The 18781-nt window shown below is 34.7% G+C and overlaps 1 protein-coding gene and 1 long non-coding RNA gene across 7 annotated transcripts in view; one reads left to right on the top strand and one right to left on the bottom strand.

The window, feature by feature from the left end:
• The window catches only part of trhde.1 (thyrotropin releasing hormone degrading enzyme, tandem duplicate 1), a 202266-nt gene that overhangs the window by 86465 nt on the left and 97020 nt on the right, over window positions 1–18781 (bottom strand). For all 5 annotated transcript variants that reach the window (XR_015483140.1, XR_015483141.2, XM_087248252.1 and 2 more), the window contains one exon: window positions 13520–13633. Coding sequence is in view for 3 of the 5 variants with exons in the window: in XM_087248252.1 (XP_087104378.1) it covers window positions 13520–13633 (114 nt within the window). In the remaining 2 variants the exon portion in view is untranslated. The remainder of the gene's footprint in view (window positions 1–13519; window positions 13634–18781) is intronic.
• On the top strand, window positions 1222–4035 carry LOC137491550 (uncharacterized). 2 transcript variants are annotated; one of them, XR_015483169.1, is made up of 6 exons: window positions 1222–1274; window positions 1595–1699; window positions 2669–2789; window positions 2961–3051; window positions 3388–3430; window positions 3528–4035. It is a non-coding gene; the product is annotated as an uncharacterized LOC137491550 (long non-coding RNA). The 2 variants fall into 2 exon arrangements; XR_015483168.1 differs by lacking the exons at window positions 1222–1274; window positions 1595–1699 and having other exon boundaries at window positions 2663–2789; window positions 2966–3051.

Here is an 18781-nt window from a genome sequence, read left to right as displayed (position 1 = left end):
AAGTTATCCTAACACAAGTCAATGGCAAAAATGCTAAATATCTTACAACTAACAACAGACTAGATATAGTGTGTCATTAATTAAACAAGAACTATTCTCAATGAATTAGTACTTGTGTTTAATTTAATGGTATATCTATGCAAATGCGAACTAAGCGGACATCTAAGGCACCTCCAGCAGCAGGGATGCCAATGAGTGTCCCTCGCCTGGCCAAGAGTAATATCATTAGTCTCACTGCAGATAGTGTCTAATGCCAGATCACTTCTTGAAATCACAGGAGTGAGCATTACTCATAGCTGGCCTCCTTTACACTAGCATATGTAGTAGAAAGCCTTTGTGTCGACAAATTCAACTAGTGTAGTCATGCTTTTTATCAAGTGAGTTTTTAATTGATTTTTTATAGCTAACTTAGATAACACATAACAAAAAAACTAGTGCATTGTCTGTATTATAAATAAAATAATCAGTTCATCTGATGTTTACATGAATGAAATAGCCTTGACAACAGTTTTCCCTCATTGCCAAACTCACTATGAACAAGCATACTTTTGACTCATTAAATACTGTCATAATATGTATATTCAACTAACAGAATATGCAGTTAGACAGGTCTTATGCTGTGAATTTAACAATACACACATTAAACTAACAAAGATACAGCTAAACAGACCTCATGCTGCTTCCTTACAAACATACATGGCGAATTTCACAATATACACATTAACAAGATGTTATGCTTCTTAGGTGTGCGCTGAATAAATTTATAATCGATCTTTCTCCGATTTTGCATTATGACAACAAGCTGAAGAGATGAGATACTCAATGACAGATTAGATTACCTATAATACTGTTCTATAATATAATTAGTTCTATAATTAGTTCTATAATACTGAACTTTATTTTATTTTCAAAATAAGCATAAGTATACTTAGTAAGTATAATTACTCGTTATACTTAAAAATTAATTGTTGTAGTCTCGCTAGGAAATGTCAGTGCTTCCCACACAGACTTTACTTTGGCAGGTACACAGCAAATTCATCAGAGTTAAATTCTCGGTGTTGAAGCATTTCAGAGTAAAGTGTTGACGTTAAAGAGTTAGATTTTGATAAATGAATATAATAAGAGTTAGAATTGATTTTATTCAGTGAGAAATCAAGGAGTTATCTTTTTTACACTTGGTGGTGTTATTTCCAACATCCGGGAATTCATGCAGCCCCAGTCACTGAAGAATTTTCCAGACGCCATTTTCCATCTGAAGTTTAGAACAGCAACTGGTGAGTCAAACTACCTAAATGTTGGTATTTTACTGACTTTCTTTAAGGAAATACAGTTGTAAACATATTGTTAAGTTAATAACTTTAGAATGTAGTGACAATTTTAATCTTCTGCGGTTCATTCATGGTCGTTTGTGTATCTAGCTTAACTGCATTACTATCGACTTCTTTTCAAGAATGTTTTTATATGTGCTCACGCATACATAGTGCATAAAAACATCAAATGTACATGTTCAACACATTTCTGTCACGCTTAATGCCATTTTGTGCGTTGTTACCCATCTGTAAAATAAAATCGACACTTCTCCTTTAATTCTAAGCAAACTAGCGAGGGAATCCCCGGAGCGCTAGCCTACTCTGCCCGGATGCTAACGGCAACACAGGACGGTTTCCATAAGCTCTGGAGAGTTTCTAAAACATATCTGGTGAGTAAATGAACATATGCTTACTTGTAAAAGGCTTCCTGATTAAAATATATGATTGTTTGTTATCCGTGTATGTTAATTTGGTTATTTTAAACACCGCAGCCCTTTTAAACTGGTTCATTCGTGGCCGTCCATATACCGTTAGTCCATAGACTCGCGTGATAACGTACGCTTGAATTATATTAAGTGTTGACAACCATTAAAGTCGGAATGTTAACATTAATGTCTTTAAATGACCGCGTTTGCACTTTCTCAGACATTTGACGTTACAGAAGTCTCCCGGAAGTTGCGGGACTAACGTTAACGTTATCCCGCAAATGCACAGAGACTCCCAGATGCCTAAGTAGATGCCCGCAAATGAATGATAATCTCCCGGAAATCGCGCGTCTCCCGCCCGGTCATTAAACACTTTGCACACCCCTCTCCACCGCATCCCTCCCAGCTCTTCAGGTACGTCGCGCGCAAGTCACCCCCTCCGCTCTTTAGGTACGTCGCGCGCAAGTCACCCCACCGCTCTTCAGGTACTCATCTCTCCCGCTACCTCCCGCAAATCAACTCTGTATCCCCCGAAAATGACTTTTCCCAACTCGGGATGTCTGACGTTAGTAAGTTAGGCTATTTCTGTAGTTAGGAACATCTTAGTCAAGCTTTTTCTTACGCATGATATTGTGCTTAAAACTAGGCTAAACTTAGCATGTACTGTACACAACATTTCCGTTTTATTAAAGACAATTTAGTGCGTTGTAAACAGCCACCTGTCTGTAAAATTAATCAACTGATTCATATTTGATCAGCCTAATGATGATACAGGTTTGATTTGTAGATTTATTATCAATAATCAACATCTGAATCAAAAGATATCTGAAAAAGTGTGAGGCATACTTTGTGATGTTCATCTCTCTTTTTTTTATCTGAAGGTTATGCATATGTGTTAGATACTAATGTTTTGTTGTTTTTTAACACCCACAGTTCTCTATACAATAACACAAGACCCTGTGACGGTGGCTGATTAGAGACGGATGGTGTATTTCCAGAGTTGGTGAAATGACCAAGCACACCTTCTTGGTCATATGTGGTGATAATAATGAAGGTATGTTTGATAAAGTTCTGTATTTGTTTCACAATAAGCTGAGAAGGTATTAGAGCATTAGAGAATAACAAATGACATGAAGGTGATAAGTTTTGTATTGTGGGTGAAATATTACTTAAATAATGTTTTGCTCTTTGCTCTGCACTTCTCCTCTTCTGCTTATCCTAATAGTTAAGATTATATTTGGACCTGAAACATCTGCTAGACTCCAGGAAAGGTGGCGTCAATACTGGTCCTGAAAGGGCCCAACAAGTTGAATCTGGTAAAGAAACACGCACGCACGCTCACACACACACACACACACACACACACACACACACACACACACACACACGCACACGCTTACAGAAAACTGTAAGTTTATGAATATTTTTTACACTGTGGCCAGTATTTTGGGGAAGTCAGCATCACTAAATGATATAAAAGATTTTAAGCTCCTCTAAATTTTGCTCCAAGTGTTGTGTTAAATTGAGGATTCTGGACAGACAGCTGCCTGTTTTTCCAGTTCTAGTCATAGTGATTAACCTAATTGTTTTTGGAGATCCAACAGTGATGTGTGTGTTTTTTCTACTTTTCCATATCCTGTCACCTCAACCAGCTGGGAGAGTCAAGTTGTGGATCATCATGAAAATTTTCAAAAGGTGAGTTTAGATTTCTTGAATGTTTTATTTACTTTAAATGTTCTTTTAAATATATCATAGAATTTGATTGCAATTTGTTTTCAAACATTTATCTTAGTCATGCTGGAGTCTTGAAGAGTTCTTAGATGAGCATCACCCTATATCCGTGCATCAGGAACCACCGGACGAGCGATCAGCAGCTACTACATCGTCATGGATAAAAAGGTCATCCTGTGGCTGGGAAGCACTTCATTCACAGGACATGCTTGATGAGATTTCCTAGCTCCAGTTTGTTTTCACACAAGTTTCCAGCATTTATACCTTCATTTAAACTGCTGTGTTTGATATGGAGGACCAAGGAAACACCCGAAGTGAAAGATTTGCACGCCAAGTTGTTTAAAATGTAATTTCAGAAGAAAACTATGCGTTCAGAAGAAAACTGATGAAACATCAAGTTTGGACCAAAGGACTGAAACAGCCTTTTTGAGCACTGGTCATACATATTTTGTTGATACTGTCTGTACTAATAAAACATTTAAAGCATATTTGACATTGTTGCATTTTAAAAACTGAATGAATTGTTGAAGTGGTGAATTTTTTCAAATAAAATGTTTTTTCTTTTGTAATTTACAGTCTATTTGAGTTTTTTACCATATTTACACTCAAGAGAGTTGAATAAAATAATATATTACACCAGGCGGTGTTAAATATAGTTACATTTTTTAACTCTGCCCAGAGTTAAAATTAACCCTTACTTCGGTGTCAATGTGCCAACCCTTTTGAAAGTGTTGATTTAACTCTGTTTTGAGTGGACCCCATGAGACACTTTCAAAGTGTTGAAATTAACACCCATAGAGTTGTTTTGGGTCCCCATATTTTGCTGTGTAATTATATTAATGGCCACCCAAGTATATTTAGTGACTTTTTTGTAATATTATTATGCTTTTACTTTTTTTTTTTTTGTTCTGTATCGGAGCAATATAACCAAACATCTGTGATTGATTATGTAGAGAAAAATCTTCTCTCGTTTACCCTTTTTGTCTGTTCGAGAAGTGTCAACACTCCTCGGTGTTATGCAGACAACTGTCAACTATCATTTAATCTTTAATCTAAACGACTCAGAAAACTTTACTAAATACTCAAAGAGAGGACAAAATTACATCTAAACTGGCTGCAAAATATGTTCGCACAGCGTTAGAAATGATTAATCAAATTATTTGCCTTTTTATTTAAAAAAATTACACGTTTTGTTCTTGTAATTATTAGAATTATTTGAGATATTGTCTGTTTTTACTCCCTGTTTCTGTCATTTATTTCTCATTTGCTGCATATTTTATTAATTTGAGGATGTCAATATATTAAATATTTTATATTATATTATGTATTACATGAGAATGCTTTAGAAATAAATGCTAAAGCAACCTGAGCTTGAATGTGAGAGAGAGAGAAGCCGATTTTACTTGTCAGTAGGTGCAGATGATTCTGGAGTAGCATAATAGTACGAGAAATAGTGGATTTCTTATTTAATATAATTGTGTTTTTTACTTAAACTCGTTAAAAAAGAAAAAGTGTATAACAGTTAATTAATGGATAAAAAATTTTGTTAAAAATCTAATTATGTTTTGTTTGTCACATACAGTTAACTATTTATGTGATGTGGGTAAGAGATGTGTTTTAACCCATCTACCACCACACGTATATTTCAAACCTGTGGGAAGCACTGAATTCTGTAGCCAATCAAAAGCTGTGGATTGTCAGAGTTGCCATTTTGTTTTGACTATTCTGTTTTTTGCCGGATTTTACACTTTTAAGATTTACACAAGAACAAGGCAACAACTATGTCTGAGGCTCACGATATATGTCATTTCTATGTACCAAACTCCTTTTATTCAGCTATGCCTATATCCAGATTTTCATTATATGGCACGTTTAAAATAACTTGCTATGCAATATAGTGACTATAAACACAGACAGACAGACAGAAAGAGAACAGCTGGTGGTTTCAAGCTGATTTTATGCGAGTCACGTAACGTGCACTTATAAAACGGGTGCAATGAGAAGAGCTTCCATCTGGCCCATATGTGCTCTCAACAAGGTGTTTACGTCTAATGATGCTTCATTTAGATCCTGCTTATTAACGTCTCAACATCATCACCTGTTGTAAAAGCACTCAAACTTCCACACTGATCGACCATTTTAAGATCAGCAGAATGGGACCAAAGCCTGATGGGAAAGTAAATGTGTCAAAATGTTTTAGCAGTTAATCTATAAACTGCAATAGTATTTATTTTTATGTTACTAGTGCCTATTTTTAATAGTCTTTTTCATTATAATGTTATAATCATAACGTATAATTTCCATACTAATATATTTTCCATTAAGTACTAATGCTTTTTATTTAGATACTAGTACCTATTTCAAATATACTACAAATGTATTAAATACAAATACTCATTTATTAGATAATAGTACTGAGTATATGTAACAGCACAATTTTATTTTTATTTATATGTACAAATAGCTCAATTGGAACTAGTAATTTGGTAACACTTTATTTTGATGGTCCATATGAGTATTGGTAGACTGTCAGCCAACACAGATATCCAACAGACATTTAACTGACCATAGGAAACTTTGCAAGTACATGTAAACTTACACCTAGCCCTAACAACCAACTCTACTTAAAATCTAAAGAGAATTAGTTGGCATGTACTGTAAATGCAATGTAACTTAAATTCGGACCATCAAAATGAAGTGCGACCAGTAATACTTTTTAGATACTAGTGACTAACTTACTAGTGAATAACTTATTTATTAGATTTGCTTTCATTTGATTTGATAATGCTTGCACTTGAATAGACAGTTATATATATATATATATATATATATATATATATATATATATATATATATATATATATATATATATATATATATATATATATGTATATATATATATATATATATATATATATATATATATATATATATGTATATATATATATGTATATATATATATATATATATATATATATATATATATATATATATATATATATATATATATTTATGTGTGTGTGTGTGTGTGTGTGTGTGTGTGTGTGTGTGTGTGTGTGTGTGTGTGTGTGTATGTACCTGACTAGTACTTATAGGTTACATATTTGTACTTATTTATTAGCTACAAGTATCAATTCAACAGATAACAGAACACATTTATTAGATACTAGTGCCTATTTAAAATGTTAAAGTGTTAGATTTTAACAGATAAAAGGTAAGATTAATAATTAAACTCTTTTGTGACCATTCTGAGTAGTCTTAGGCCCAATCCCAATTCTTATTTGTACCCCTACCCCTTCCTTCGGCCCTTAACACCAAGTGTGAAGGAGGAGGGCTTCAAAATTAAACTCTAAGAAATGGGACAGCACGATCTCTTGCTTCATATGAGATCAGACGATGTTGAGGGCTGTAGTTATTTCAGTTGTGTAATTTTTTGGTATTTATCTTCAAGAAATCACTGAAAGCCTATATTATGTTATCATAAATATGCAATAGGATCGTAATTACACTGCGCATTTACATCCTTACCATATTCATCTATCTAAACTAAAAACAACATTAACAGTATACCAGACACTGTAAAAGGTATTCCCAGCCATTATACTTTTCTGACAGGGTTTTCGAGTGTCATCGAGTGTAAGAATGTTTTGGGACTGCTATACAGGGATTATTATTAGGGATTTTAAATAGCTAAAGTTAGCAGTTTATGTTTTCATGTATTAAAACATGTACTTGTTTGTTGTAAAAAAAAATTTTGTAAATGAGAATTGGGACACTCCTGCCCCTATTCTATTGATATTCTACTTATCAAAACTTACTCACCATTTATAGAATAAGCCCTAGTAGCTAATGAACTAATAAATAAATAGATAACAGTACATAATGGAAAATATCCAATTATTTTAAAATAGAGCACTAGTAGTGGTGGCTCATTTTGCTCTGGTGACATTTGATAACGCAGGGACTAAGCCGAAGAAATGTGAGTGAGTGAAGTGCTAGTGTCATGAAAATAGATATAGATTAAATGCTAAAATGGCTTGCCATAAATCATACCTCTCTGTGAGCTTCTCTAGCATGATAGATATGTGAATGAGGCAGAAAACAAACAGTCCAGCAGTTTTGAGCAGGTGAAGGGACCTGGAGGCTGATTTAATGACCTATTACAGTCTATTGTCAAATCCGTTCCCAACATTTCTCAGTGCATTTGAGAGTTTTCACTTCTAGTTTAGACTCTTTCCTCCTGAAATGAGCAATATTAGCCATATTTAGGAAGGGAAATGCTTGCAGTCATCCTATAAGCGCAATGAAGTGTTTCCATCAAACTCTATCGAACGTGAAACCCAATTGCTCACTGAAATGACGTCCCCTAAATGGTCTTTCTGCCCGGCTGATGCTCCATAACCAAGATGCTCTAAAGCAGAGAGCTGTGCAATACCGGGGCAGACTGGATAGAAGGTCATTATGTGAGCACAAATTGCACATATGCTATATTACACAAATAACCATACTGAAATTATATTATTCAAATTAGACAAATTAATAAAAATTATACTTTAAAAAGCTTTGAAATAGGAAAAAATAGATTATTAAAGATTATTTAAACATGTGCACCAGTGTTAAGTCTAAAATACATGAGGTCTGAGTTTTGATCACTGGTATATAATAATCTCCACACTAGCAAATAGCTCATAATGAGTAGAAAATACAAACAGATTTTATCAGCACGACCGCTAATTCATAGCAAAAACCCTCAGTGTCATTAATGCTGGAAAACTGTCACATTTAGTTTGGCTAATGACCAATGGACTAATTTTTGTTTTACAAATGAAGCTTCAAGTGTGTCACAATAGCAGCATTAGAGGGCAGTACAGCTGGAATGGCATAATGCTAACTGCTAAAAACATTTTCTCAAACAAAGGCAGATCTGGAGGGAGAACAGTTTGTCCTTCAATTATTTCATTATTTCAGGCTATTGCTGTTGTTCAGTAGCAAACTTGTATGTACAGTAAACTTCAATATGAAAAAATAAGTAATACACAAATATTGAATTGCTTAATAAAAATGTGTGTTAACCTAATGAATGCTACATAGTACATATGTCAGATTTAATGGTCATATAAAATGAAAAGACTTCAGAAGAACTGCTGGTGAGTCTATTTTTTTTAGGGGAAGAAGGTTAAGGTCCTTTTCTTGCTATGACTCAGTGCTCCAGAAAGTCTCATAAAAGATTAATAATGTTCAGATATAGTGACTGTAAAAGTCACGAAAGGTGTTTGATTTACTACTGCGTGGTTCTCACAAACACCTCTGCATTTGTTTAGCATCCTGTTAAATTTTCCCTCAAATTTTTTTATTGAGCCGAGCAAAGCCTCTCCACACTGTTCAAACAATTTGGTCACATGAAAAAGAAATAGTTTCTTAATTTTAGAATTATATTAACTTATATTACCAATAATATCCGTGTTTGCGTGGGTTTTCACCGGGTTCTCCGGTATCCCATACAATCCAACAACAGTACTAAATTGGCCGTAGTGTACAGTATGTGCGTATGTCCAATAGAGCTGCACAATTAATCGTAAAAAGATTGCAATTTCGATTCGACCCCTTAGACAATCTTAATCCAACATTTCTACGATTCTGTCAATCATATTTTCAAGTTCAGGGGAGAAGCAATGGTGGCCGCACAAGTCTTCTCATTGTTTTACATACGTTGCTCGGCGACGTGGACACCTCCAACATCATGTTGGAGTCAAATGCTGTATTTATAAGATATAATTCACCTCAAAAAAGCCATTTCTGTCTTCATGTAATGTATTTACGACCGCAAAATCACACGTGATGTGAGCTGACCGTCAGCTGTTACCATAGAGAGGGTGGTTGTCTGAAGAGATCCTGCATAGGCTGTGAATTACAGGTAATAATGTAGTAAATAACATTCAGTTTGTGGCACAGAGTGATCATTTGGGAGCCGCACGGGAAGTGAACCCCCACTCTTAGCAGTGAAAGCGAAACAGCACACAGTGTTGCTAGATGTACTGTAGCTGACTGGTTCCAGCCCCAAAAGTATCCAAAACCCGCCGAAATGCAAAAATACCCACATTACACCTTCTGTATTCCCTAAAATCACGTAAGTGACAATTTTTAAGCATAAAATGATTGTGAGAAGATTGTAAGCATATGTCTCAAACACAATAATTCAACATCAGAATTATCATCAGCATTAATGACCAGGACAAATCTAAAGTCTGTTCAAGTCCACCATTCCAAGTCTATACAAAATTTAGCATTTTACCCAACAGTACAGCTACACAAAGCCTATTGTTGTTTTACCACATGTTTGAGAATAACAATAATAATAGCCCACTTATATTAACCTTTATTTTATATCTACAGAATCGTAAGAAATTCTTGATCTTTATTTTAGGCAAAAAAAATTGCAATTCTCATTTTAGCCAGAATCCTGCAGCTCTAATGTCTAGGTCCTTCAGGTTGGGGGATGAGCATTTGGCTAATAACACACCTCTTAAAAAATTAGACGCTATGAAACACCGATATGGTGTGGATAAATATCAACTTCGATATAAATTGCCCTGAGAGTAAGTATAATTATGGTTATTATTATTAGTAGTAGTAGCAGAAGTAGTAGTAGTAGTAGAAGTAGAAGTACTATTTGTATGTCTATTAGATTTGTCCTTAGAAAGAGGCAACTCTGGCCATATTGAATCACATTGCATTCATTATTTTATAATTCAGTAAAATAAGAAAAAAAGATGGTTTTACAGTACAGAGTCTAACAGTCTTAAAAAACATTTAAAACAAAACTCATACAGGACAATTTTGATTTAGATTTTCTTTCCATATTGTGGGCTTTCAAATGTTTTAATGGCAAGCAATCTTAAATCCACTAATGATTTTTTTTTCATTAAGTTTATAATATTTCTGTTTCACACTTAACTGATGATTTATTATAGTGTGCTTGGCATGCTGTCCCAGGAGTGAGCCCTGAGCTCATTAGATCCTTGAGCCCAGGTCTTCCTCTTGTTTGTTAGGCGAGAAGGGAGTTTGAGCTCAGGTAAGTCTCGAGAACTCCTCCGCTTAATATATAGCTAATGCCAAATAGGAATTGCTGATTAAGAGCTCATCAATGGTGCCAATTTGGTTATATACACATATGTTACACGTCGGACTGTGGGAGGAAACTAGAGAAACCGGGGTAACCTACACAAGCACAGGGAGAACATGTAAACTAACCAAGTAAGGATTTGAACCAATGACATTCTTGCGGTGAGGCAACAGTGCTAACCACTACCCCACTGTGTCACCCTGTCAAGGAAAAGAAGGGAGGAGTAGGGGTGGAATGGGAAATTCTTCAAGACAGAGATAAATAAGGTAAGAAACTGGTTATTTATAGTGAGTTAGGAATCATCTGATTGGTGAATCCTGAGTTGCTAATGCAGGACCAGCTGTGGTCAATCATAGGCATGCTGTGATCCTCTTGAAATGAGTTTATAAATAAACTTCACTTATTAAAACAATGTGAAAAATGTAAACATTATCCATAATTTTACAATTCCCCACCTTTTTCTCATTTAGTAGAGCACAATCAAATGGATTTTTGTCCCATGCACATTAAAAAATGCATTGCCTATAACCCAGAAATATTGTAAGATGATGGTGTTTGCACCTGGTCAGCCAAAACAGGCTCATAATTCTTGGCCGGTTTACAAGCATTCAGAGCATCACTGAACCTGTTTGACTCCAGTGAGACGACTGAGCATTTCAAAATGAAGCTTTGCTTTGTCCTTCTGGAAACATGATGAAACAGATAGATGTGGGTGATTTTGGGCTCTATTTTATGTCTCAGCGTGTTGTCCTTGAAAATCAGTTTCAGGTTTAGCAGAGATTGCAGCTCTGAATCAGACTGTCACATATGTAGGTCTGACACTTTCAATGTAGTTTTAGAATATTGTTTAGCTGATTTTCAGACTAGCGCAGATGAGAATCGTGTTTAAACATGTTGTTGACTTTTTTACAGTCCAAAGCTCATTAATGTATTTGTGGCATTGCAATAATTCAAAGCTTACTTCATTAACGTTCAACTACATATAGACTGGCATTTTATTATAAGACAATAAAACATTATATTATAAGCACTGGTTGCTGTGGCAATGAAGGGGGAATGAAACAGAAGCATGTTGAGTTCAACACCATTAGATATGAACATGAAGTCAAACTCCAACTGCGCTCAAAATAACCATTAAAACAGTTTAAACAATTTGTTCTTTACAAGCTCATAAGGAACCAGTCCATGCATGTCTCCATTTAGCACACTTATTCATTAAGATCTGTAAAATTCAAATAGTCATTAACCCATTGAAAAAAGCTGCGTTTTGACTTAAGTTAATATTTAGCAAAATTCCTTAATTGATTTATTACAATTGAATAATAATAATAATAGAATACTGTATTGGGAAGAAAATAGGACATTTGTATAGTAAATCGAGCACTGTTTTAACAGCATAAGAGTCTTACCAACAGTTAACATCTGAATCAAATAAAAAATAGATGAGAAGCACTGTGCAAGGATTGTTTTCTGCTCAAGTGAATCTTTGCACTAGAGCAGTAGCTCAAGACCTCATGTGTGTATAAAACATTGAAGATTTGCTCTTGTTTTAGAGGACTGAAAAACATGAAAAGCATGAAACTGAAAAGCATGAAAACCCTTAGAACTCTCACTGGATAGTGTGTGAGTATATAGGTATGGTGTGACACTACACAAAATGGAGGTTCAGTACATACAATGATTTATGAATCATGGTCTAGATATAGTCATTGAAGCTGTGGGTGGGGTACTGAGTACAAAATAGCTTTTTTTTATTAAAAAAGTTGTTTACTGAATATATTGTAGCTCTGCATTTAAATAAATGCTCATATAATTAAAATAAATAGATCTTAACTTGTTCTCATTATTTCACCATTTGTGAATGGAAATAACCTGAATTAGAAAGATGAAGCTTTATAAAAATCAACAAAATATAAAAAGACAGCATGTGTGCTAGACATTAGCCCCTTTCACACAGTGATACCGGTAAATATCCGGAAAATTTCCGGAACGACTTTACCGGTAAACTCAAAAAAGCGCTGTTCACACAGGCGAGGATGTTACGGAATTTTTCCGGCTGCGCTTGTGTTTGTAAACATTTGACTACATAACAAACTCTTTGGATGAATTAGTATTGAGTACAACTCCAATGAAAACATATAGAGGAACACTTTCACATGTCGAGATGTTCATGATATGTGTGTGTGCTGGCGCTATGGGCGATCACGGGCACACGCAAAGCTTGAAGGTAAACAAACAACGGATTATCATAAACATTTTATCAATAATTATTTACACAGTTAGCATTAAGAAGGAACATACAGACATTATCTGACGAACATCTAGCAGCTGAAGGTGTCTGGAAAAATATTCAAAGGCTTTTGTTCTCATAAACCGTGCGCACGTGAATGCGTCTGACTGTTCTGATTGGCTAAAGTAGGTGTCTCACGTCAGCACGTTCCAGACGTGGACGCGCTCTTTCCGGCAATCTTCCTTCTGCATTCACACAGCACAGCATTCCGGCAAATTACCGGTAATGTTTTAACTTCTCTTTCCGTAAAATAGCCAGAACGAATTTACCGGTATTTTCAAAAAAGGGCCTGTTCACACATACACACCTTCCCGGAAAATTGCCGGTAATTTTCCGGAAAGGTCTGTATGTGTGAAAGGGGCTAATGTATAATTAAGTTTTATTTACACAGTGTAAACTAAAACATTGACCATGAAATTTAAGATTCAACATCAGTTCACTAAAATAAAGATATAGTATAATAAATCTGAAGTTTACGATGTGTTGCAGTCAAAACAACATTATACAACATTTGTTGATGACACATTTAAACTGAACTGTCCCTTTAAATAAAAATGATAAAAAGTATATAAATTAAATAAAATATTTAAATCTTACAGTGCTTGGTAGTAGATGAAAAAATGAGAAAAATCTAACTCACCATGTTCCACTTTGGAAAGAGGAAATCAGCTCCAATATACTCAAAGTAATGAGCGAATCCCTCTTTCAGCCAAACGTCCTCCCACCAAACCGGTGTGACCAGATCCCCGAACCACTAGAAGAGGAGAAATGAACAATCAATCATCCACACAGAAACAGAGCGACCATTACAAAGATCGATATCATGCTCACCAGCAAAGAATTACGACAAACTTCTGTTGTTTTCTACAAAGAAAAGTGTTTATGGGTGAGCTGAAAACCAAACTTTCTTCATCAGGAAAATATACACTCTTCAATTCATCCAATACCTTGAAAAAGCATATTACATCCACTGCCAAACACATTTATATTAGAAAAGTCCAATACAGCAGAAAAATAACTTTTCCTTTCAGAAGTAAATACAAGCGAGCACTTCTAATAACCCACTGCTCTCGGGTTCAACAGAAAAGTTATTCACAAACAGCTTTACAGAACATTCAGAGCTTTTGAACTCTGACTAATAGTGGCCTAAACAATCAATTACCTACGCTCGCACAATTAAAGCACATTTTTCAGTTTCACAGCATTCATAACTGGGCACTTCGCCAAGGACACCGTAAAATAAACAGGACAGAGAAAAAATCAGGATTTGATTATGAAACTCTCCATCTGGAAGGTAGAGAGTATCCAAATGACCCCTGGCATTGTGTGCGGATGACAGTGCGCAAAACAGAGCTATTGACTGGAAAAGATGCACTTCTGAATGGCCTGGATGTTTTCCAGAGACTCGGGTGCCATCAAGCAGATGTGCTACTGAATGCTGCATCTGAAAACCTCTGTAGGAGTCGAGCCTCTTTCATCTGAACATGACATGATTACAGAAGCTCAAAGACTCTCAAAGCTCTGGATGGGACGTTCATTTGTGGCTCAGAGTTGCTGTCCTGCTCTCAGTGGATGCTTCACAAAAAGTTTACTGACATTTTTTGCCCTCTTCTGATTCATCAGGTGTTCTGACACAACTGTGATAGTAAACCAGGGCAGTGAGACATTTAATTTTGTTTATTGCATCTAAAAAGATTGCAACTGCAGAACAAAGGGAGCACATGTAGTGGTGAAATCCTGGGAGGCATCACTTATAAATTACAGGGCTGTCAATCATTTAATATTGATAAATGTCAAGATAATTGTCTTTAAGTTTAATCAATTTTTTTTCTCCTGAAACAATTATTAAAGAAAGAACACCAGTGGATCTGTGATTAAAGTGAATTAATAATGCTAAGGTATTTTGTAAAAAAAAAAAAAAAAAAACTGCTAAAATCCCCTTAACTGTTATACATCATAAGTGCAATAAGCAAAGTGAAGCCACGGTTTACAGTGAATTTAAAACAGCTAGGGCTTGATTTTAAAAAAAAACAAAAAAAAACCTTAGCAATTATAAATACACTGTAAACCATTTCTTCACTTTGCTTATTGCTTTCATTAAATGGATATTCAGAATAGGTTTCACTAAACAAAACCTTTCTATTGGCGCAGTACTGGTGCAGTTTACGTCTTACGGATGAGACATTAAACAGAGGTCTTGACTCTCCGTGGTCATTAAAAATCCCAGGATGTCCTTAAAAAAAAGAGTAGGGATTTAACCCTGGCATCCTGGCCAAATTTGCCCACAAGCCTCTGTCCATCATGGTCTCCAAACCATCTCAATATCATAATTGGCTGCATCACCTGTCTCCTCTTCACAAATCAGCTGGTGTGTGGTGTGTGGTCTGGCACAATATGGCTGCCGTCACGTCATTCATGTGAATGCTGCACACTGGTGGTGGATGCAGAGATTCACCCAAAAAATGTGTAAAGTGCTTTGAGTGTCCAGAAAAATGCAATAAAATTGTAAGGAATTATTATTATTATTATTATTATTATTATTATTAAAATTATTATTATTATTATTATTATTAGTAGTAGTAGTAGTAGTAGTAGTAGTAGTATAGTACTGATGGTAAAATGCATTGGGTAAGTTACTTCTAAAATGTAACACATTAAATATTACTTATTACAATTTATTTGAATGTAATAGGCTACATTACAATATTACAGTCTCTGAATTGTATGTTATACTACTTTTGTATTACTTTTAATGTACTTTCACCAAAACGTTTGTGTCGTTAAGTTGTGATGGCAACCATATACAGTACAATGCACATTACAGAATATGCACTATTAAAATAGTGTGTAAGTATAAGATCATTTGTATGGAATATTTTCAGACTTTATTTAATTATTATTGCTCTCATTTTATCGCTTAGCCCCAAAATGGACTAATTGCATGCTGCCTTTCTAGATCCTTGCACTCACTTGTTGATAAGAAGGAAAATTTTGAATATTATGCTGTAAAAGGATGGAAAAAAACTAGTGTGTATTTTTTTTCTGCTCACATCATTATGCAGCTTTTATACTCTAACGGCATACTAATCCTGATGACGACATAAAAAAAGCATCATAAAGGATCCATCTGGAGTTCTGACAGCTTGAGTTTTGCATTTATGCCTGATTAAGCAATTCAACAACACTAGATAGTCAACAAACACTGAACTGTGAGATCTTTGCTCAATTAAGTCTTTAAGACCGTCAGCGAGACGAAAGCTGAAAAGAGGGATTCTGCAGTTCTCCTGCTTCATTAACAGATCCACTGCAAGAGTTCAGTCTGTTCCTCTACTTTATATTACAGCACATACAGGACATGTGAGGTAGGAGAATACCTTCCAAACCATCATTAAACAGCCTTAAGACATAAATCTCTCAGAAGCAGACAAGAATCTCTCTGGAGATAAAGCTGACATGAAGCCTTCAACTAAACTGTCAGTCTTTACTTATAGAAAAGCTTTGAATAACTGAGTGTAAATGTCCTTCATTGACATTTAATGGGAAGGTTCAAACAAGGTCTGTTTGTGACTCACTGCCAGCTCAACTGAAGAAACTACAAGAAGAAAGCTGTAAAATATTTTTAGTTGACTTTCAGTTTGTTCATTCCATCTGTAAATATCAAGCAATTTGTACTATTTGTACTATACTTTATGCAGGTCTTAATTTGTGCCGGAACAGAAGAAACCATTAATTTTTATTTTCTTTCGCGACTCCCCAACTCTTCACTTTTGTCCGCGATACTCCCGCCTGCTCACTATCGTCCCCGACACCCCTCTGCCGTCCAACGCACCAGTCCACCAAAATTGTTGTTGTAAAACATACTGATATAAACTGATATAAACATGTAAAGCTTGTAGTTTGTTACTTTTGACTAAATGGATCAATGGTTTTATCCACTTCACCTTCTCAGTAAATCATAACCAATCGAATGCTCTCTAGTATCTGACATGCCCCGCCTCCTTCAAGATGCTTTTAACTTGCTTTTCAATTTTTTTGCAATTGAGCTCAACCACTTCCACTGGCAGAGCGGTAATAAAAAGAAAAGTGTTTTTTCAAAAGAGGAGCTAAATTATGTCGCACTCTTCATGTTTTGGTTGAGATTGTGTCAAACATCGAATAACAAAGCATATTTCAAAGCACATCACAGGACCTTTAAGAAATGTTGTCATTTTGTTTGAATAATAGAAAATTACTTACTGCAGGTTTTGCCTCCGACTCCAAGAATAAATGTTGAAATCAAATATAATTTTGTGTCTGATAATGGCGCAAGATTAATGTATAGAGGGAGATATGTTAGTATTTAATGTTCTGTTATGATTGATCTTTTATTGTGATGAAAGCTAGAATGCATTTTGAGGATTTAATTAAAGTTTTTGTGTGCTGGAGCAACTGAGTTTGGTCTTTACAAAACAATTTCTATTTCATTTCAACAAAACCCAATGATTGTCAAAGTAAATATGACTATATTGCTGTTATGTTACATTGCTAAGCTGTAATAGTTTGGAATACACATTAAAAATAAAATTATCAAGGCACCATTGTATAACTTTCATACACTGTAAGTATTACATATAATAATCTATATCTATCTATCTATCTATATATATATATATATATATATATATATATATATATATATATATATATATATATATATATATATATATATATATTAGGGTTGTCAAAATTAATGGTTTCTTCTGTGCATTGCGATGCAGACACGGAAAATTCAGTATGGATTCAGTTCTAGATCCTAACCAGTTATTACGTACTGACGTCCTTTATCTCGTATGCGCTATATTGTGGTAGCTTACTATGGAGAGGGAGGCGAGTTTGAGTAATTAAACACTCCAACTACTTAAAAATGCAGAAACACTGCACAATTTATAGCTTGTGTATTTGTTGGACAATCTCTCTGACACTGAAGGTACAGTTGAGTGTGTGACCGGTCATGGGGTCTAAGAACTCTTTCGACATTTAGAAAGCAAGTGGCATAATATTTAGGTTTGTTTATTAGCTATAAACGCTCATGAGTTTTGTTTAATACAATCAAAAAGAGTGTTTTCTTTGAGCAGGTAAAATTAATGGTACAGCTCATATATCTGTGTGCTTGTATTAATGGACAAAATTGTGTTACAAATACATATAAAATGTATTTAAAAGTAATACATTTTAATACAAAAATTATTGAGCTGTGAAGTAAAATATTAAATGGTAATGGAAAGTATTGTCAATACACCGTGATGCACTGAGATATCATATTGAACCGAACAGATGGAATGATAATCGTAACTGAACTGAATGGTGAGACCAGTGTAGGTTCACACCTCTAGTAAACAAAATCTGTCACTGGTGTGGTACCTTTTCATACCATAAAGATGGACATTAGTACCTTTAAGGTACTGAGGTACACATTTGCACTTTTTAGGTATTAATATGTACTTTTAAAGACCTGTAAGGAACAAATATGTACTTTTTATGTCACGGTGACAGATTTTGTACCTTTATTTCTGAGAGTGTATGTATTTTAACATTAAAATATTTGAAAAAAAATATATATATATATTTCTTCCACTATTTAAAAGTGTTTGTCAAAAGCTTAAGCATATAGCTTTATGCTAACTGAATTAGTATCTGTACCGTACAGTGTTTTACATCAGTAATGTATGAATCTTAACCACAATGATGGCAGCCTATACAGACAGCAAATACTAAGGCAGCTTATTAGGTTTTGGAATAGAGCCATAACCACACTTCCTGCCTATGCAAATAAAACAAACGTTTCTATTCATCCTCTTCATATTTGAATTCAGTAAACCTACAATACATGTACATTTAGTTTTAAACGTAAATACGTATAAAT

Source organism: Danio rerio, chromosome 4 (assembly GCF_052040795.2).
Source record: "Danio rerio strain M-AB ecotype USA chromosome 4, GRCz13ab, whole genome shotgun sequence".
Classification (NCBI taxonomy): domain Eukaryota; kingdom Metazoa; phylum Chordata; class Actinopteri; order Cypriniformes; family Danionidae; genus Danio; species Danio rerio.
Note: the sequence above shows the minus strand (reverse complement) of the source record. Positions and strands in the feature narration are given on the sequence as shown.